Below are 22,500 nucleotides of genomic sequence, written 5' to 3' on the forward strand. Positions count from 1 at the left end.
TTAAACAGCAATTTAGCTAGTCGTCTTCTGTGCGTCATTGCGTTCACGATTGTGAATGTTTTATTTGGATTAAATGTGCATGTCGTGGGCGGGTGTCCATTGAGCACGTACGAGAGCGGGCCAAGGAGAAGAAGTTTACTTTTACTCTACTGTTTGGTAAAGTTGCACGTATAATCTACAAAAGTTGCGGAAGAATATGCTTCCACCCGGACAGCGTCAGGTGCATCAGTACGACCACGCTTCCAGGAATGATCTGGTTGGTTTTCATGGAGACAGACGCTGTGTGCATGGAGGAGAGAGGCTGTGTGTGTGTGTGTGTGTGTGTGTGTGTGTGTGTGTGTGTGTGTGTGTGTGTGTGTGTGTGTGTGTGTGTGTGTGTGTGTGTGTGTGTGTGTGTGTGTGTGTGTGTGTGTGCATGAGAGACAGACGCGTGAGTGACAGAGAGGGAGAGCAGGGAAAGGAAATTCAGCTTAACGAATGTTGCGTGTTTTTCAATACCTTTAAAAAATAGATAAATAAATAAAAACAAACAATATGTGGCGGCCGGTGCTGAATCTGTGGCGCATCGCCACAAATTAGTCTATGTGTGGGAAACACTGTAGCCTATTGCCCCCATCAGTTCCGGAAGAGTCGCAGCACCGATGCTTATGCTGGCGTCGGTGCTTACGGTGCTTCAAAAAAATAGGCATGTTTTTTCATTTTAGAATCGAGAGGTATCGCAAGTATCGGTTCTCGTGACATCCCTAGTGTGTGTGTGTGTGTGCACACGTGTGCCATTGAGTTTTTGTGTATGCATTTGAAGCAAGGGTAGACATGCTATCCTGTGTTAATATTATGGAGATGTGTTGGCTCAATATATTATGTTTTTGTCTTCTTATGTAACCAGACCACAGACACACAGACCAGTGTCTCCAGTGCCCAGCTGTGTGTCCATGAAGAGTGACCGGTCCATGGGACAATATCCCAATTTCAGCAGTGGACCACCACAGTCTGATCCAAAGTGAGATTTCACCTTTTTGTATCCATATCAAGACTAGACAGCTGTGTGTGTGTGTGTGTGTGTGTGTGAGTGTGTGTGTGTGTGTGTGTGAGAGAGAGAGAGAGTGTGATGGGGGAGAGGAGAGAGGAGAACTAGTTTGTGTATGTGTGAGCGAGAATGTTTGTGTGTTTGTGTGTGTGTGTGTGAGAGAGAGAGAGAGAGACTTCCTTAGTGAGTAAGTGTGTGCACTTGTGTGTGTGTGTGTGTGTGTGTGTGTGTGCACACGTGTGCCATTGAGTTTTTGTGTATGCATTTGAAGCAAGGGTAGACATGCTATCCTGTGTTAATATTATGGAGATGTGTTGGCTCAATATATTATGTTTTTGTCTTCTTATGTAACCAGACCACAGACACACAGACCAGTGTCTCCAGTGCCCAGCTGTGTGTCCATGAAGAGTGACCGGTCCATGGGACAATATCCCAATTTCAGCAGTGGACCACCACAGTCTGATCCAAAGTGAGATTTCAGCTTTTTGTTTCCATATACAAGGGGTGTGTGTGTGTGTGTGTGTGTGTGTGTGTGTGTGTGTGTGTGTGTGAGAGAGAGTGTGTGAGAGTGTGTGAGAGTGAGAGAGAGAGATATAGAGAGAGAGAGAGTTAATCACACAGCAGGAATTTACAAACACACTCCAGTCTCGTTCTTCAAGTTGGCTGCTTTCTTGAAGTCGGGAACAACAGGGGGCTTATTTCCCCTAACTTGAAGACTGGAGACAAATTTGACCCAAATTACTGTAACAGCACAAATCCTTTTTAATGTGTGTTAATGTGGCCATATGGCTCTACGTGTGCAGGCACTTTTATTGACTTGATGATGATGTGTTTTTCTGTGCAATTATCCCTGTTGTCGGTTTAGGAACATCCTGACCCAGGATCAGTCCATGTGTGGAGTGTGTGAGCAGCTCCTGAGGGACCCGGTCATCACCAGCTGTGGACACAGTTTCTGCAGGCAGTGCATCAGCAGCTACTGGAGCCAGTCTGGTGCATCAGGAGACTACAGCTGCCCCCAGTGCAGAAAGAGACCCAGAACACAACCCATTACAAACCCTGACACAACCATGGCACAACCTTACCTGTACCTATCTACAGCCATGGCACAGCCCCACCTATACCCATCTACAGCCATGGCACAACCTCACCTCTACCCACCTTCAACCATGGCACAACCTCACCTATACCCATCTACAACCATGGCACAACCTCACCTATACCCATCTACAGCCATGGCACAACCTCACCTATACCCACCTACAGCCATGGCACAACCTCACCTATACCCACCTACAGCCATGGCACAACCTTCGTCATACCAACACAGTGAAATGGCACTTCATCTGAACCCATCTGCAAACATGGCACAAGGTCCATACCCACACACAGACACGGGGCAGCGTCCTCAGTACTCAAACTCAACCATGGGGCAGCTTAATCATCCACACATCCAGCACCCTCTTTATCCACACATCCACACGGCACAGATCTCTCCACAGCCTTCTTTAGATGAGCACACAGTCATGGGAGCCAGCACCCATCTGCAAACTGAGCATGCTCCAGTCAAAAGGGCCAAACAAACAGGTGAGTCTAGAAGATATGTGTCCAAGAGCAGGACTTGTGCTTGGATAAAAATACCATTTATTTGGAATAAATTCAAATGTTATACACTATTAATTGTTAAGATAGCACAATTTTTAACACTTACTAATTAGTTATGAATTATGTTGCGTTTGTTTGTTTGTTTGTTTGTTTAATGCCAAACAGATGATGTCCTGACCAGAGTACTGATGACTCATAAAGCCAGCATGAAGAGGAGGTTTGAGAGCATATGTGAAGGCATCATAAGGTCAGGGACTCAAACACTCCTGAACAAGATCTACACAGAGCTCTACATCACAGAGGGAGAGAGTGAAGGGGTGAATAATGAGCATGAGGTTTGGCAGGTAGAGTCAGCATCCAGGCCACAAACCACAGAAGACACAGCAATCAACTGTAATGACATCTTCAAGCCCTTACCTGGACAGGAGAGACACATCAGAACTGTGATGACCAAAGGGATTGCTGGCATTGGAAAAACAGTCTCAGTGCAGAAGTTCATCCTTGACTGGGCAGAGGAGAGAGCTAACCAGGATGTAGATTTCATGTTTGTGCTTCCATTCCGTGAGCTGAATTTGGTCAAACATGATGAGTACAGTCTTCACCAGCTCCTGCTTGACTTCCACCCTGAGCTTAGAGAGCTAAAGAATGGTGAATACAAAGACTGCTGCATTGTGTTCATCTTTGATGGTCTGGATGAGAGTAGACTTCCTCTGAATTTCCAAGGGAACCAGACATTGTCTGATGTAACACAAACATCATCAGTTGATGTGCTGATGACGAGCCTCATTCACAGAACACTGCTTCCCTCTGCTCTCCTCTGGATAACCTCCCGACCAGCAGCAACCAGTCAGATCCCTTCTCAGTGCGTCAGTCAGGTGACAGAAGTACGAGGGTTTAATGACCCACAGAAGGAAGAGTACTTCAGGAAGAGGATCAGTGATCAGAATCAAGCCAACAGAGTCATCTCACACATTACAGCAACCAGGAGTCTCCACATCATGTGCCACATGCCAGTCTTCTGTTGGATCTCAGCCACTGTCCTTCAGCAGATACTGGAACAGGATGACGGGAAGGAAGCCCCTAAAACACTGACTGAAATGTTCATACACTTTCTGCTCATCCAGACCACCAGGAAGAACCAGAAGTATCAAGAGGAAAATGAGACAGATAGACAGAGGCTCCTGGATTCACACAAGGGTGTCATATTGAAACTGGCAGAGCTGGCTTTCAAGCATCTGGAGAGCGGCAATCTCATGTTCTATGAGGAAGACCTGAGAAATTGTGGCATTGATGTCAGTGAAGCCTCAGTGTACTCTGGCATGTGCACTGAGATCTTCAGGGAGGAATGTGTGTTTCAACACAAGAAGGTCTACTGCTTTGTCCATCTCAGCATCCAAGAGTTTCTTGCTGCACTTCATTTGTTTGCCTCCTTCTTGAATAAGAACATGGAGGTCCTGAAACCATTTATTAGCAGGAAGTCTTTGCCAGATGTGCCTCTCGATGACCTGCTGAAGAATGCAGTGAACAAAGCTTTGGAAAGCAAGAATGGACACCTTGATTTGTTTGTTCGCTTCCTTCATGGCATTTCTCTTGTGTCAAATCAGAGACTTTTGCTTGGCCTCCTGACACACACACACAGCAGTCCAGAGAGTGTGAAGAAAACAATCAAGAACCTGAAGATAATGCAGAGACCAAATATCTCCCCCGAGAGGTGCATCAATCTGTTCCACTGCCTGGTGGAAATGCATGACTCTTCTGTTCATGATGAAATCCAGGCTTTCCTGAAGGCAGAGAAAGGTGCCGTGAAACAGCTCACACTGGCTCACTGCTCAGCTTTGGCTCATGTGCTTCTGATGTCTGATGAGGTGCTGGATGAGTTTGATCTGAACAAATACAAAACCTCTCCAGAAGGTCGCAGGAGACTGGTTCCAGCGGTGAGATGCTGCAGAAAGGCTCTGTGAGTTATGTTCTACATTAACAAATTGTGCTACATTTTTGAAAGTCTTGTTCTGTTGTCAGAATGGATTATGTTTTAAATTACACTTTTATAAGGAGGTGTTGCTATAGATACAGTAGCATGGTTTAAAGGTAGCCTGGGTGCAGCCAAACGTTAGCCCTGCCTATTGTGAGGATGACGTAGTCAGGCTAGTTTAAAGGTGTTTGTTTACATTCACAACTTTGAGAACAGTCTTCCACAATTCACATTGTTTACTACAACATTTACATCAGACAAGAGAAATGTGTGACACCAGAGATGGACTAACACTACACAGTGTTGTTTTAACTGTATTAGGACTTGACATATTGCCTTTCTATTGTAGACTTGCTGGCTGTAAATTAACAGAGAAGTCCTGTGAGATTGTGGCCTCAGCTCTGCAGTCTGCAAACTCCCCCTTAAGAGAACTGGACCTGAGTCAGAATGACCTGCAGAAGTCAGGAGAAAAACTGGCCTCTGCTCTTCTGAGTCCAAACTGCAAACTGGAGACGCTGAGGTCAGTAATATTGTTACAGTAGAGCTGTGAGCTGAGCAGTTACTCATCCAGGCTTAGAAAACACTAGCAAGAGAACCTACTGTATACTGTAGACTGACTAATTTATTGGTTGTTTCTGATACATTGATCTGGTATGTTTCAATTACTAGTGCTATGAGATGGTTATTTTATTATGTTTTATTCTTTACTGTATTCTACTCTATTTATTATTTAATTGTTGCTGTGGACTGTGCGGTGAGTCTGAAATAAAGACTGAATGGAAATGTATTGTTGTTAACCGTAGACTGTGCGGTACAGTACCAGCATCTGTGTTTTACTTTTGAATTGATATACCCTCTTTGATTTTACTATTTGTGATTCTCTGTGACATGATTTATGTGTTTACAGACTTGTTGGCTGTAAACTGAAAGGGGGATTTTTGGCCTTGGCTCACACAGGGGCAAACCCCCACCTAAGAGAGCTGGACATGAGTGACAGTGAGCTTCAGGACTGTGGAGGAGAACTGCTCCATCAACCACTGAATCAAGACTGCAAAGTGAGGTCTGTATTTTTGCGCAGTGCACACAAACTGGTGCATTCTATGGGATCTAAAAACTGTCCATCTTTTATTCGTTGGCATTTTATATTTTGGATTATAGGGAGCATGAAGGACATGTTGCTTATAGTGTTTTCCTCTCTCACTGTAGACTCATCAGCTGTAGACTCAAACACAGCTCCTCTGAGGTTGTGGTCTCAGTTCTGCAGTCATATATTTCTCAACTGAGTGAGTTGGACATGGGTGGCTGTGATCTGCAAATATCAGAAGAGAAGCTGCTCTCTGGTCTTAGAGATTCAAACTGCCAACTTGAAAAACTGAGGTCAGTAATACACTGAAAGGCACAGAATTCACAGAGGTCTTGAAGTTGTTGTTGAAGTGGACAGAAATTGTGAATCTCACTGTTATGGGGTTAATCAAGACATGAATTTGTGAAACATTATCTTTTATTGTTGTGTTAATGTTGATGTGGGAGATTTGGTCCCAGTTGGTGGTATACAGTATAACACTCCCTGCTGATATGTCCCATTTAAATTACTGTTACTGCAACTGTAGACTGTGTTAACCATTCAATATCATTATCAGTGTTTTACTCTAGCATTGATATCTCTGATTTCACTATTTGTAATCTTTCGTTACATGCTTTATTCTTTTATAGACTTGTGGGCTGTAAACTAAGCGGAATATGTCTGGCCTTAATAGTGATAATATACAACTTGGGTGCCAGTTACAAAGAGTTTAACAATTGTATGGCCTGTGGGAATAAGCTTTGGCTTCAGCAAAATTCAATGTGGCCTTTGAGCCAAAAAGTTTGCCCATCCCTGTTATAACCTCTCTGTTACCAATGGACGTGATTTTTCCCTCAATCAAAAGTGTGAAGTTGTTACACTTAAATAGATATTAGCTGTGTAAGGGTGTTGGGACCCATAATACAGTTTTACAGCTCTTTTACTGACTCACTGGTAGACTTGCTGGGTGAAAACCAACAGTCCTGGATGAATCAGAATGATCTTTAGTAGTCATCAGTCTATGTTAGCTAAAGATGTAGACAATAATATCATCTGATCTCACTAATTTGCGATTATCTGTTGATTCTGTATGTTTACAGACTTGTTGGCTGTAAACTGAGAGGAAGATTTTTGGCCTTGACTCTTCAGTGGGCGAACTCCCACCTAAGAGAGCTGGACATCAGTGACAGTGAGCTTCTGGACTGTGGAGGAGAACTGCTCCATCAACCACTGAATCAAGACTGTAAAGTGAGGTCTGTATTTTGCACAGTGCACACAGACTGGTGTTTTCTGTTTGATCTAATAAACAGTATGCATCCTATATTCTGTCATTTTGTGTTTGGAATATAGAGAGTGAAGAGGACCTGTTGCTTACAGTGTTTCCCTCTCTCACTGTAGACTCATCAGCTGTAGACTCAAAGACAGCTCCTCTATGGTTGTGATCTCTGTTTCGGGGTCATATCTTTCTCAACTGAGTGAGTTGGACATGAGCGGCTGTGATCTGCAAACATCAGAAGAAAATTGGCTATCTGGTCTTAGAAACCCAAACTGTCGACTGGAGAAACTGAGGTCTGTAAAACTCTGAAAGACACAGAGTTCACAGAGGTCTTATTTATACATTCACACTTTGGCATACTGTATTCTAATGCTACTTTTTGGGCACTAGAATCAAGATATGAATTTGTGAAACATTCGTTTTTTGTTGTTGTGCCAATATTGACTGAAACACTACTCTGAAAGACACACATTTCACAGACATCTTATCTACACATTCAAGTTCAAATTTAAGTATAAGCATCAAGTTTAAGTTTATTTGTCATACCAGCCATACTTGTGTAACCCCATCTTGACAGGTGTGCTATTATAAGGCACTGGTTACAGGCAATGTAAAACAGGCTATAGAAGCAGTGGCGCTAAACAGGATCCCGAGCTCTCAGCGGTGGTGTGGTGAGCTGGCTGAAACATCCCTGATTTCCAGTAGGCTAGCATTTAAACAACAAGAGAATAATTAAATAGTAATAGCGCGGTGCCTCCACTGTAAAATACTACACTCACCCTAAAGCTCGTGCATTAAATGTACTCTTACAGAACTAATTAAAATGTATAAAGTGGGAAAACAACAGTGTTCATTAAACTAATGGTGGTTGCATAAAATAAATTGCCAATAGCACGGTGGCAGCTCTCGGAGCCGCGGGCAGGACAACCGCTGCGCTGAACGTCCGATTTTCCTTGGTCGCTCATGGCGACAACCGAGTGTGTGTGTGTATCAGTATACATGTACTCACGACGGAGATTTCCACTCCACTCGGCCGAACCGGTGTCCAGGGCAGACGGGAGGCAAGCTGCTCCAGCTAGCCAACGGCAGCAGGGTGATCGGTCCGCCGGTGGGCCCAGCACCGGAGGAGAAGTCAGTCGCCGGGTGGCAGCAACGAAGGAGGAGTGACAGCGTCCCTCACTCACAGGACAGTCCGCCGGTGGGCTCAGCACCGGAGGAAACGCAGTTGTCCGGAGGCGACGATGGATTCACTCCCTCCAACAGATGACTCATGGCTACAGTTCGTGGGCCGGGTAGGCAGCAGGCCTACCTAAGTCTCCACTAATCACCAGGGGAGCATATTGACGGGACCTCTCACTGTCAGCTCCGGCCTGGGACTGACGAGCCTCTCGCTCTGTGAGGAGATGGAATGTTCGTATTCCCCGCGACTTCGCGGGCATAATGCAATAACTAATAACCATTGGTAGATAAAATAATTCAAACAAAAGCAAACAAACAAAGACATCTGATTGGATCAGGAAAAATACACATGTAAAACCACAAAGCATTGTGGTACATCGAGTGTACAGTGAATAGTGATGCGCGGTTCAGCCCATTACCCGCGGATATCCGCGGGTTTACCCGCGGGTCGGGCGGATTTGGGTAGGCCTAATAGTTTTTTCTAAATATTGCGGGTGGGTCGGGTCAAAAAAGTAAAAATGCACATTTCTCACTTGTTAACTTCCGACATATTAGGTGGCGATGCGCCTGCAATACAGGAGGTGTGGTCGAGCGCAAAACATAATTTCTCCTAAATTCAGCACCCAATTGCGCCATGCGTGACTGACTGAAAAAGTCAGTCGCGCATTCGCTACTTTATGGACATGGAGCCTAATGATCTGGGATATCGAAGGTAGTGCACAATGCGAGAACACCTCGCTTCTGTCATAGGCTACACGAATAAACAGCTGTGCTTGTTAAATGCTTGGCAGTGTTAAGGCCCCGGTACAGTTCACGCACCCGACTTGTCGTGCGACATGTTGACGTCACGGGGAACGTTGTAACCATGTATACTTGCGTGTGGTAGTCGCGACACAATTTGCAGTATTCTCCTGAACGGAGGCACGGTATCCATTGACGTTAATGGCAGTAGCAACTAGCTTCTTTGCTGATATTTCCATAGACAGTAAAAGATATGGACAGAGCTATCACGTAGACGGCAGCAGAGACCGAGGAAGCAAATTTCAACGGTTTTTTTAGGTCTTCTTATTCCGTCATAGGTCTCCTGCGCAGGCTCAGTTGTCGTACATGTGACGTAGGCACGTAGTCTGACCGAGTCTGACCTATGGCGACGCTTTACTCTCGCTGGACGCATGCGCCTTTAACACTTTAGCATTGACTTCGGAAAAACGTTAATTACTCAGCCGATAAGACAGTTACGAGATTATTATGTCAATTTCACAATGTAGTATGTACCCCGACAATAGAAAATGTTCATATAAAGGCTTAAAACGCTTCAGCTCTAACGTAATTTGATGTCAAAGTGGCGCTTACGCCCCATAGGATTCAATGGAATGGCCAGCTAGCCACGGTCTTCTCGTTAGCATGGCGGCCGCCATACTGTCTACACTCTCAGAACGTTCACTGCCCCCTTGGATATTTCAGACTTAGCTTGCACAACTGAAGGATTAGCCTACCATCTCGTTTATGAGATGAGCTTGTGTAATCTCCCTAAATGGAAAGATATATATATTTTTTTAGGTCTACTGATATCCTTTGGTTGAAAATAAATCTCTTCCTTACCTTTTGCTGGAATACTTATGTGCCTCGGTCCAGTCATTTCCCCCTTATATCCTCCTGTTGCAACTCTCACTGGTAACTTCGTTAACTTATCCAACGTAGTTCACGACTGTAAACAAATCAGTCATCCAAACGGCAACTCTCGCTGCAGCCTAGCCAAGTTAACTTCCCACTTTTCAAACTTACTATTATTCAAACTTCATGACTACAGTCGTTTTAAAAATGAATGGGCTTATTTAAGATGTTGGATAGGCTATATGATAATGCCTGAATGTGGTTTATGTGGTTGATGACTGTATAAGGACACTGGCTCCGTGAGCTTGGCTTCAATCTCTTCCTAGTTGTCGTGCGAGGTTGGCGCGCGCGGTTGATATCAAATGTTCGGTGCGCGACAGGTCGGCGCGCGGCTGAAATGTGGCTAGCGACACAGGAAATTACGTCATTTTGACGTCACATTGTCGCGCGACAGGTCGGGCGCGTCGAGTATACTTCTAGCATTAAACGCAAAAGTAGGCTAGCCTATGAAGTTGCAAGGGGAAATATGAATGGAAACTTGTTATGAAGATGAGATTTAACACTAGCTATGTCTAGGCTGCAGATTATGAATGGTGTGGAGGAGCGCAGATTGTCAAAATGACCGATCATTGTAACCCGCTGTTGTACTCATGTGGGCTAATTAGGCTAGGAAAGACGTTAAATGCGTTTTTTCCTTTCCGCGGGTCGGGTCGGATTTGGGTCACAATTCGAACATATTTTTGCGGATTGGGCGGGGCGGTTTGGATCTCCTGAAAAGTCGGGTTGGGGCGGGTTTTAAAAAAAGCCCACCCGCGCATCACTAACAGTGAAACAAAAAAGACTGTAATTTACAGGTGCTTACACTTGTAAAACATGTTTCTCAGGACCAGTGTCCATTTACAATCAGCTAAAAGATAAAGTAAAAAAGAACAGACATGAGTTTGAGAAGCACTGGGCTTTTAATGTTGATGTGAGAGAACTGGTCCCAGACCTGTCTAGTATGATACAGCACTCCCTGCTGATGTGTCCCATATAGAGCCCTGTTAACTGTAGAGTGGATTAACTAGACACTAATAACATCAGTTTTTCACTCTTATTTCCTAATTTCTCTAATTCCACTATGTGTGATTCTATATTACATGGTTTATGTTCTTACAGACTTGTTGGCTGTAAACTGAGAGGAAGGCTTCTGGCCTTGATTCTTCAGTGGCCAAACTCCCACCTAAGAGAGCTGGACATCAGTGACAGTGAGCTTCAGGACTGTGGAGGAGAACTGCTCCATCAACCACTGAATCAAGACTGTAAAGTCAGGTCTGTATTTTGCACAGTGTACATCTTGTTTTCTGTCCTTTCATGTTTGGTATGTAAGGAGTATAGAGGACCTGTTGCTTATAGTGTTTTTCTCTCTCACTACAGACTCATCAGCCGTGGACTCAAAGACAGCTCCCGTGAAGTTGTTGTCTCAGTTCTTTCATATATTTCTCAACTGAGTGAGTTGGACATGAGTAAATGTGATCTGCAAACATCAACGGAGAAGCTGCTATCTGGTCTTAGAAACTCAAACTGCCACCTGGAGAAACTGAGGTCAGTAAAACTCTGAAAGAGTTCACAGAGCTCTTATCTACACATTCAGACATTGAATCATGTTGAGAAACATTTGCTCTGATTGTTGTGGCTGTGTTGATGAGAGAGAGTTGACCCCAGATCAGTTCAGTGCTCCCTGCTAGTGTGTCCATGCACATATAGAGCTCTACATCCACAAAGGGAACTGGACACTGAGGTTGGGATGATTAGTGATAGTCCATTTGCAGGGAAGCTGTACAAGACCTAAGCTGTATTATCTCATTTTGCACACCGTTTTTCTCAAGGTGATATTACTGCTTTAATATTCATCATAAAACTAGGCAGTGACTATTGCAACAAGACTCATTTAGAGATGAAGCGGTCAGGCTACAAAGTCTGTAATTGCTGCAGGAAGAGGATTCTGTGATGAAAACTAATTTCAATCACAACCCCATTCTTACATGTAGAAACTATCATTTTACTCAATGTCCTCTATTCCTTTCCCTGTTTATTTGTATTATTGTGTCAATGTCTGTTAAAGAATGTTAATAAGATTTTAGCTAAAAACCTTTGATAATAATGGTAAGAATATGAATGTATGCATGCCACCATTCTGTTTTCTGATGTCTGTCTCTCGCCCTCTCACTCTATGCAGACTTGCTGGTTGTAAGCTAACAGAGGAATCCTATAAGGCTGTAGCCTCTGCTTTGCAGTCCTCCATCTCCCTAAAGGAACTGGACCTGAGTCACAATGACCTGAAGGAGTCTGCAGTTCAGCTTCTCTCTACAGGACTCAGTAGCCCTCACTGTAAACTGCAGACTTTAAGGTGTGTATGTGCACACATATTGTGGCACTGTTGGCTGCCTATAATCTTTGGAATAAATCATCAGCTGCAGCAAAACAGACTGAGTCAGTCTACCTATGTCTACAGTATGTGCTGAAAACTAATTTCCAGCACAACTCTGTTCTTACAAACAGAAACTATAATTTTAGTCAATGTCCTCTATTAATTTCCCTCCTTATTTCAATGATAATTTGTCCATTTCTGTTACAGAATGTTAATGACTATGTTTATTTTATTTTTTCAAAGCTAAAAATATTCATATTAATGATTAGATTATGAATGTATTCATGCCACCATTCTGTTTTCTGATGTCTGTCTCTTGCCCTCTCACTCTATGCAGACTTGCTGGTTGTGAGCTAACAGAGGAATCCTGTAAGGCTGTAGCCTCTGCTTTGCAGTCCTCCATCTCCCTAAAGGAACTGGACCTGAGTCACAATGACCTGAAGGAGTCTGGAGTTCAGCTTCTCTCTACAGGACTCAGTAGCCCTCACTGTAAACTGGCATCTTTAAGGTTTGTATGTGCACACATATTGTGGCACTGTTGGCCGCCTGTCTATAATCTTTGGAATAAATCATGAGCTGCAGTATGTATTAAAACAGACTGAGTCAGTCTACCTATGTCTATGTGCTGAAACTAATTTCCAGCACAACTCTGTTCTTACAGACAGAAACTAGAATTTTAGTCAATGTCCTCTATTAATTTCCCTCCTTATTTGAATGATAATTTGTTCATTTCTGTTAAAGAATGTTAAAGGTATACTATGCAACGTTTTTCAGTTAATCAATTCGTTTCATACCGTTATATATCATTAAATGAGTCAATACCGGTCAAACGATGTCTTTTTCGGCCGCCCTAGTGGTCTATAGCCGTAGAACCACACTTGCAACTTCAGGAATCTTCGGGCACGCACCCATGCTCTACTCCAGGAAGTGTCATGTAAAGTCTCATGAAAAGGCACGGCAGACTGACCGATTGAGGAGTTTTGTAAAGTATACACGCTAAAGCTGTAGGGGAAGCTCTGCAGAGAAATATGCAAGCATAAAACGAGCGAAAATTAAAAGTGAAAGTGAAACCGGCGATGAAATCGCCAATCCTGCATAGTATACCTTTAATGACTGTTTATTTTATTTTTTCAAAGCTAAAAATATTAATAATAATGATTCGATTATGAATGTATTCATGCCACCATTCTGTTTTCTGATGTCTGTCTCTCGCCCTCTCACTCTATGCAGACTTGCTGGTTGTGAGCTAACAGAGGAATCCTGTAAGGCTGTAGCCTCTGCTTTGCAGTCCTCCATCTCCCTAAAGGAACTGGACCTGAGTCACAATGACCTGAAGGAGTCTGGAGTTCAGCTTCTCTGTACAGGACTCAATAGCCCTCTCTGTAAACTGACAACATTAAGGTGTGTATGTGCGAGACAGGGTAGTGGGCTAACCAATTGGAACAAAGTAGTCAGACACAGAGGTTGCAGTGAAACAAACTTAGGAATTTGTTTATAATTTGTGGGGAAAGAGTTGGGGAGCAGAAGGCAACTCAAATCTCTGCAGTGCTGGACCGAGGCAGTAAAGGGCTCATGTCAGCTTCTGAGGTGAGAGAGAGAGACAGGGACAATGTTAGTGGGGGGTGCGGCCCCTGCCACTGACCTATTCCACAGCCTTCATGGTTGTCCTGATCGGTTGTCCTGGAAGTCCTGGCCCTCTTCTCCTGCTTCAGCTGGTTGCAGCACACTCCGATCCAGGAAGTTTCCACTCCAGTATGTGCAGTATCTGCAGTATGTGTTAAAACAGACAGTCAGTGCCAGCTTTTGAAAACAAGCTGTGACATGATGGCATCAGTGCTGAAAAGGACACCTTCCCAGCTCTGACCTGCAGGATGCAGTTTTAGATCAAGTACATTGTCATGTTGATATTAACAGAATAACAGTAGATCCAGAGGTGATTACCAGAGTATTTAAAACTACATGCATTAACAAGGCAACAGGGCCAGATGGCATGTCTGCTTTTCTTATTAAAACATTTGCAGAGGAACTCCCACCGGCCTGGCATCCACTCTTTCAGCTCTCTATAGATTCCCAGTGTGATGTGGCAGCTCGTAGGCGCGTCCTAATGGCGGCCGCTATGAGCTTTCATCTGCATTTTTCCGTTTGAACTCACTCATGCTGATAACTTCACTCCTGTCCTCCATTATTACATGTACTCATTATTCATTCCCCATGCTGTGTGTATTGTTAGTGTGTGTAGAAACAGAAGGGTGCACACATACTGAAAACTGTGCCAGACATTTCACTCACCTTTCATTCATTCATTCCATATAAAATGATGTTTATTGAACATATCCATATATGGCAGTAGCATCAGACAGGTTACATCTTACAAATATCTAGGGATCCACTTTTGATACAGATCTTAACTGGCACACACGTGGCAAATATTTAGACAAAAATGCACCAGCGTCTCCATTTTCTGCGGAGACTGAGAGTCTTTGGGGTTTGTGAGAGCATCATGTTCATTTGTTATAGAGCCACCATAGAGTCCATCTTGCACTATGGCATCACCAGCTGGTTTGGACATCTGACAGTTAAGGTCAAGGCCCAACTAGGTAATGTGGTCACATTACCAACACAACAGCTGGACAAATGATGGAGTCCCTTCTCTCCTCACTCTCCAAGACATATCTGAGCAGTCCACTCTACAGCAGGCTGACAGAATTCTATCTGACCCCTCCCATGTGCTGTACCAAGAATATGAGCTCATGAACACAGGAAGGAGGTACAGGGTCCCTTTCTGTTTAGCACAATCACTACAAACATTCCTCTGTCCCCCTGTCAGTCAACATGATGAATGGGCAACGTGGGCAGAACAGTAGGAAGGCCCAAAACCAATACTAAGTGCTGAGTAGGGGGCTGTGTATGGGGGCTGAACTGAGTGGAGATGTGCTGAGGCTGTGGTGTATGGATGTGCTGTGTGTGACTGGAGAGTACAGAGAGAGAGAGAGAGAGTGAGTGTCTACTTTGGGACTGTGCTTAATGGGACTGAGTGGGAGAGAGTGCTATTTATGGGCTATTTATTGGCCTTTTAACATGATGTGAGTGTCATTTATGGCATGACGGATGGCTGTGAATGTGTGCCCTTTTTGTAGTTTATGTTTTTATTTACTCTAAGTATAACATATGTGCTATGTTCTGTGATGTGTTGTGTATTGTGGCTGTGGCAGCTTACCCCTTATCCAGAACACATTTCTCCCTTGAGAGACCTGATAAAGGAACCTTGACCTTGATGCAAGCATTTCAGAATAGTGGAAAAGAGAATGCAAAAGTCAGTTAGATACATTTAGTCTTATCTGATCAATCAGGAAGAGACCAATTATTTGCCTTAAATTAAGTTAACCCCTAGGAACATGAATCACCCCTGCTGCCCACATGACACTACACGACAACAACAACAAGTTGTTTACATGGCTGCAGAGTGTGTAATGTAGTGTTTCTCCAGTCCATGTCCCTGCTGTGTACATAATGTGAGTGCTACACACATCTGTGCCTGTGTCCATCCTCATGAGATACAGTGACCTCATGGTGCTGAAGGATGGCCTGAAAATGTCCAGTGTTCAAAGACTGACCTTCCACTCTCCTTTGAAACAGGCTCAATCTGTGCCACCTCTCTAAAGCAAGCTGTGAAATGATGGCATCCGTGCTGCAAAGTACACCTTCCCATCTGATAGAACTGGACATGAGTGACAATGACCTGCAGGATGAAGGAGTGAAGCTGCTCTGTGTTGGACTAAGAGATCCACAATGCAAGCTGGAGACACTGAGGTCAGTAATTAGGAATGTTATGTAATATAGTACTGTATGTTAACCACCAGGAAGAAAAAAACAATGTGCCTGTGTGATGTCAAATTGTACATCTGTGAATATTGATATTGATCTGCACTTGTCATGTTAAATGGTGACATTTAGGGATTGTCAGTCAAACTGACTGATTAACAAATTACCTGTATACCTTTTACTGCATTTCCTTCATTTATGATTAAGAAAGAGCATCTGTTGTTTCAGACTGTCTGGTTGTCTCATCACACATGAGGGCTGTTCTCTCGTGTCCTCTGCCCTCAAATCAAACCCCTCCTACCTGAAACAGCTGGACCTGAACTACAATCACCTAGGAGACTCAGGTGTCAGAGAGCTCACAGACAGACTGAATGATCCCGGCTGTAAACTAGAGACGTTGAGGTGAGATGTATTACATCTTAGATGACTTTCTAGTGGAGATGTTCATCCATTTGTGTCCTGTGTTGGAGAGCTTTCTGTGTGGAGACTGGATATTCTGTCACGTTTCCAGATGACTCCCTTCCACATATTAAACTGGGCATGATGTGGCCCTTTAAGTACTGCAAGTAAATGGCAATCCCCCAGACTTACACACACATATGAGGCTTGTGAACAGTTTGCACTTTATTTAAAGCAAGTTTTAGAATTCATAACACAAGATGGGCAACCATGTCTGCCCAGGCTACAGAAGATGATTAGGCACAGCTTGCACAGTGACCCACTGATGGGTGAAGGAGAACCAAGCTTTGAACAATAAGTAGGTCAATAAAGAGATACATAAATCATTTAAATACATTAATAATGTCACCGACACAGGGGGCAATAAAGACCACGTACATGGTGTAAAGAAAAGCACATTCATATTTGCACATGTTCAACTCCCAATGAGGAAGTTCATGATGCACTTGCAGAGGGAGGGGATAAGGCCCAGCATTTTAGTTTGAAGGGACTGATGCTGTTTCACTAGGTCACCCATTGGATTGCTTAGACTGAGTGCAGAGAATAGTGAAATTGTCTTGGTAGCTGGCCACGGTCCTGGTATGCCAATTAGTGATGCGCGGGTGGGCTTTTTTTAAAACCCGCCCCAACCCGACTTTTCAGGAGATCCAAACCGCCCCGCCCAATCCGCAAAAATATGTTCGAATTGTGACCCAAATCCGACCCGACCCGCGGAAAGGAAAAAACGCATTTAACGTCTTTCCTAGCCTAATTAGCCCACATGAGTACAACAGCGGGTTACAATGATCGGTCATTTTGACAATCTGCGCTCCTCCACACCATTCATAATCTGCAGCCTAGACATAGCTAGTGTTAAATCTCATCTTCATAACAAGTTTCCATTCATATTTCCCCTTGCAACTTCATAGGCTAGCCTACTTTTGCGTTTAATGCTAGAAGTATACTCGACGCGCCCGACCTGTCGCGCGACAATGTGACGTCAAAATGACGTAATTTCCTGTGTCGCTAGCCACATTTCAGCCGCGCGCCGACCTGTCGCGCACCGAACATTTGATATCAACCGCGCGCGCCAACCTCGCACGACAACTAGGAAGAGATTGAAGCCAAGCTCACGGAGCCAGTGTCCTTATACAGTCATCAACCACATAAACCACATTCAGGCATTATCATATAGCCTATCCAACATCTTAAATAAGCCCATTCATTTTTAAAACGACTGTAGTCATGAAGTTTGAATAATAGTAAGTTTGAAAAGTGGGAAGTTAACTTGGCTAGGCTGCAGCGAGAGTTGCCGTTTGGATGACTGATTTGTTTACAGTCGTGAACTACGTTGGATAAGTTAACGAAGTTACCAGTGAGAGTTGCAACAGGAGGATATAAGGGGGAAATGACTGGACCGAGGCACATAAGTATTCCAGCAAAAGGTAAGGAAGAGATTTATTTTCAACCAAAGGATATCAGTAGACCTAAAAAAATATATATATCTTTCCATTTAGGGAGATTACACAAGCTCATCTCATAAACGAGATGGTAGGCTAATCCTTCAGTTGTGCAAGCTAAGTCTGAAATATCAGCAAAGAAGCTAGTTGCTACTGCCATTAACGTCAATGGATACCGTGCCTCCGTTCAGGAGAATACTGCAAATTGTGTCGCGACTACCACACGCAAGTATACATGGTTACAACGTTCCCCGTGACGTCAACATGTCGCACGACAAGTCGGGTGCGTGAACTGTACCGGGGCCTTAACACTGCCAAGCATTTAACAAGCACAGCTGTTTATTCGTGTAGCCTATGACAGAAGCGAGGTGTTCTCGCATTGTGCACTACCTTCGATATCCCAGATCATTAGGCTCCATGTCCATAAAGTAGCGAATGCGCGACTGACTTTTTCAGTCAGTCACGCATGGCGCAATTGGGTGCTGAATTTAGGAGAAATTATGTTTTGCGCTCGACCACACCTCCTGTATTGCAGGCGCATCGCCACCTAATATGTCGGAAGTTAACAAGTGAGAAATGTGCATTTTTACTTTTTTGACCCGACCCACCCGCAATATTTAGAAAAAACTATTAGGCCTACCCAAATCCGCCCGACCCGCGGGTAAACCCGCGGATATCCGCGGGTAATGGGCTGAACCGCGCATCACTAATGCCAATAGTGGAGATCACATGCAAGTGATGTCCACTAACACCCCACGAGGGCTTTCATCAGAGGCTGTTACCAGAGGGAAAGTAAACAGGAATTGGAGACCTGGTATACTAGTTAGATATCTTATTTCGACTAACCCTTGATGGGTGTAGATGTGTCCAAGGTCCAATGACCAAGCATACAATTTCCATTGCTAGGGATAGGTTTGTGCTCATGACTAGAAGTGAAGGCTGAATAGTGCGTATCTGCACAACTTAGCCTGAGACCGGTGGGGAAAGCATCTGTGGTGGAGAGTGAGCTGGATGGAGAGGACTGTGTAATGATATGAGATGTAGTGATTAAGTGTAGGCAAGAGTGAGCATCTTCTCTGTTGACCAGATTGGTGGCAGTATAATAGGAGACTGAGAATGTAGAATCGCCATGGCTGCAGCGAGGTAAGGGGATGCATTGCCACCGTTAGAATAGAAGTGGAAAGACTGTAAGAAAATATGTTATGCTAAGTATGTTCTAGACACCGGAATAAATTGACAGAAAGGTGATTTAGAAGAGTGGAGGAGAGGCTCAAGTAAGCGTCATTCAGTCAGTGTTACTGATTGGTCAATATGCTCTGTTTGATATGAACCTTTAGGCTACTATGATCCATGGCTTGTAGATAAGGACACGTGGATGCAGATCTACGCCAGATTAACCTCACTATGCCACATTTCCTCACAACATCTCAACAGCCAAATGGCAAATATGAGTGCGAGGCTGAAAGTGAGCCTGGAACAGAATGATAAATGTGGGCCTCCTGCATGACTGAAGGAGGAAACTCTGCATTCCAGATCATAAGCAGGTTGTGAGTCATCAGAGCAGCGCAGGGGTCTGGCATATCCTGCGTCTGCATTCTGTGCATGCGGTGCTACAGTAAGTGGCTAAGTGGCTAAGTGTGTGACTATTACATCCACGCGGCAGGTGGAGGTGTAGCGTGCCTCCAGATTTGTGCAAGCGGGGTGGACGTTTGAGCAATGGCCCAGATTGTGTTGTGCTTGCTGCTGGGCTCAGTGGAATATATTTATGACTTATGGAGCACCGTGATCAAGTTGGACATGGTTGAACTACTCCGTGATACACACAAGCACACGGGAGTGGAAACTGTGTTGCGCTTGTTTGGTGCAGCGGTGGCCATTCATGTGTTGCACGAGCCATGAGAACGATGGGTGTCGGGGATCAGTGGAGCTTTTGCAGCATTTCTCAGAGCTCAGTAGAACTGTTGCTGCATGGGTCTCAGCAGAGCTGTTGCTGCATGGGTCTCAGCAGAACTGTTGCTGCATGGGTCTCAGTAGAGCTGTTGCTGCATGGGTCTCAGTAGAGCTGTTGCTGCATGGGTCTCAGCAGAGCTGTTGCTGCATGGGTCTTAGGGCTCATTTCACCCTATCTGTGGCAACCTTAAGCATCAATTGGACCTGAGCTGGAAGAAAACTGTTAGAAAGTCATTTGCGTGAATAATATCCAATATTCAGCACGATACAACATACGACACATTATACATGATAGGCAGATAAGGCATGAATAGGCATGAAATGATAAGTAGGTAGATGGCGTGAAATGATAGGCATGAAATACGTGAGTAGGCAGATGGAATGGAATGTTGTTCCATGGCACTGCTGATGGTGCGGGGAAGTCCAGCGTGGCTCCGGGCATGGAATGGGTAGAGGGTAGAGGGGCAAAGGGAGGGAGCAGTTGCCCCCAAACAACTGGAAGGGGGGCAGCCTGGGAGGGAAGTCCTGGCTGGGGGGGTTGGAGGGGGGAAGGGAAGAGGGGGGACGTAAACGGCAGTAAGGGGGGTTGGGTTTTAACAGAGACACAGGGGGGTTTTTAACAGGGGGGTTTTAACATATATGAGGAGACACTGCACTGGAAAAATCGCCCATTGAAATGCATGCGGTAACTTCGTAACGCAAAGATGGCGGTTGTTTACACCGGTTTGCACATGTCCCGCCTCTTCTAGTGCCGTTGCTCAAATCATTTTGCCGAGCCTTGGCGGTCATGCTTTTTGAAAGCTGCGTCGTGAAGAATTGAGCATGCGCAGTCCAAGATTACCAGTAAGAAAAAGGCTTTTTAAGCGTTAATTTGATACAAAACCACCAAACCTTTTCAGCGATTTTAGTCTGATTTTCATCTTGATTTCAAACATGTGAATTTTTATGTCCCTTACACCTCAGAACATGGACATCCAGCTCTCTCCCCATTCAATTAGATAGAGCCTGGTCTTGTTCCGGTCAAAGTCGCTGCCCGACCCCATGGCCAATATGGCTGCCGAGTGACGTGACTTGCCTTAAAAGGAATTTGGTTTTATTCCCTAGCAACAGAAGTGGGGTGAGTGATGGCTGTCGATCAACCCTAAGGGCTCCTCCCAAACTTTGTTTAGAAACATCAAAAAATGCTGAGATGGAGCTGGGGAACAGCATTCTAACATGGTGTGGAGTTCCTTGCAGTGTAATGTGTTGAGAAGAAAATGGAACTCTAGATATATGTGTACAAGAGTAGACAAGTGTGTGTGTGTGTGTGTGTGTGTGTGTTTGCGTGTGTGCGTGTGTGCGTGTGTGCGTGTGTGCGCGTGTGCGCGTTTGCGTGTGTGCGCGTGTGTGTGCGTGTGCGTGTGCGTGTGTGTTTGTGTTCAGGGAGGAGATAATTTTGAAGAAATGTGAGTGTGGGTGTTTTTGTAGGAAATGCAGTGTTGCCCTCTGACGATCAGTGAGGACTATGTGTGTGTGTGTGTGTGTGTGTGTGTGTGTGTGTGTGTGTGTGTGTGTGTTCTGTCTGTCTGTGTGTGGTGTGAGTGTGTTGTGAGTGAGTGTTTGTGTGTGTGTGTGTTCTGTCTGTCTGTGTGTGGTGTGAGTGTGTTGTGAGTGAGTGTTTGTGTGTGTGTGTGGTTGCTTGTGTTGAGTGGTGTATGTGTGTGTCAGTGTTATGAGTGTTGTGTGTGTGTCTGTGTGTGTTTGTGTGTCCACAGGAGAGGAGAGCCTCACATTTATGTTTACACACTCCTGTGTGTGTGTGTGTGTGTGTGTGTGTGTGTGTGTGTGTGTGTGTGTGTGCGCGTGTGCCTGTGCGTGTGCGTGTGTGTGTGTGTTTGTGTGTGTTTGTGTTCAGGGAGGAGATAATTTTGAAGAAATGTGAGTGTGGGTGTTTTTGTAGGAAATGCAGTGTTGCCCTCTGACGATCAGTCAGGACGGGTTCTATTTGAGTCTGTGCTTTGGATAAATACACATTAACACACTAAATCCCTCCCTAAGTCACTTTACTTTTACTGTGCTTTACATAGAAGCTGCTCTTTAGAAATCCTGCTTGATATAGAGACTCTGAAGTATATTACTGCCTCAATTCATAATAAACACATCTCATACTAAACTCAGTGATGTGTCAAAACTGTATTTTCTTCCCTCATCCTTCTTAAGGTATGACCATGGAGGAGAGTGCAGGATTAAACCAGGACTGAGAAAATGTGAGTGGTTTTATTTTACATGTAAGCATTAAGGTGTGTGTGTGTGTGTGTGTGTGTGTGTGTGTGTGTGTGTGTGTGTGTGTGTGTGTGTGTGTGTGTGTGTGTGTGTGTGTGTGTGTGTGTGTGTGTGTGTGTGTGTGTGTGTGTGTGTGTGTGTGTGTGTGTGTGTGTGTGTGTGTGTGTGTGTGTGTGTGTGTGTGTTCATCCGTAGGAGAGCAGAGCCACACTCTTCTGTTTACACACTCCTACAGTATATGTGTGTGTGTGTGTGTGTGTTCTGTCTCTGTGTTGTGAGAGTGTGTGTGTGTGTGTGTGTGTGTTTTTGTTTGTGTCCACAGGAGAGGAGAGCCGCACACTCCTGTTTACACACTCCTCTGTGTGTGTGTGTGTTGTATGTGTTGTGAGAGTGTGTGTGTGTGTGTGTGTTGCTGTGTTCACAGG

General features: G+C 44.5%; 1 protein-coding gene across 1 annotated transcript in view; it reads left to right on the plus strand.

The window, feature by feature from the left end:
* Positions 1 to 22,500, plus strand: part of LOC134088597 (NACHT, LRR and PYD domains-containing protein 12-like) — a 31,620-nt gene that overhangs the window by 6,736 nt on the left and 2,384 nt on the right. Inside the window, exons 5-13 of the mRNA XM_062542642.1 lie at positions 887 to 1,000; positions 1,383 to 1,496; positions 1,893 to 2,611; positions 2,795 to 4,586; positions 4,951 to 5,121; positions 13,374 to 13,544; positions 15,780 to 15,953; positions 16,194 to 16,367; positions 22,013 to 22,059. Of these exons, the coding sequence (XP_062398626.1) occupies positions 887 to 1,000; positions 1,383 to 1,496; positions 1,893 to 2,611; positions 2,795 to 4,586; positions 4,951 to 5,121; positions 13,374 to 13,544; positions 15,780 to 15,953; positions 16,194 to 16,367; positions 22,013 to 22,059 (3,476 nt within the window). The remainder of the gene's footprint in view (positions 1 to 886; positions 1,001 to 1,382; positions 1,497 to 1,892; positions 2,612 to 2,794; positions 4,587 to 4,950; positions 5,122 to 13,373; positions 13,545 to 15,779; positions 15,954 to 16,193; positions 16,368 to 22,012; positions 22,060 to 22,500) is intronic.

This window comes from Sardina pilchardus, chromosome 1, assembly GCF_963854185.1.
Source record: "Sardina pilchardus chromosome 1, fSarPil1.1, whole genome shotgun sequence".
NCBI classification, from domain to species: Eukaryota; Metazoa; Chordata; class Actinopteri; order Clupeiformes; family Clupeidae; genus Sardina; species Sardina pilchardus.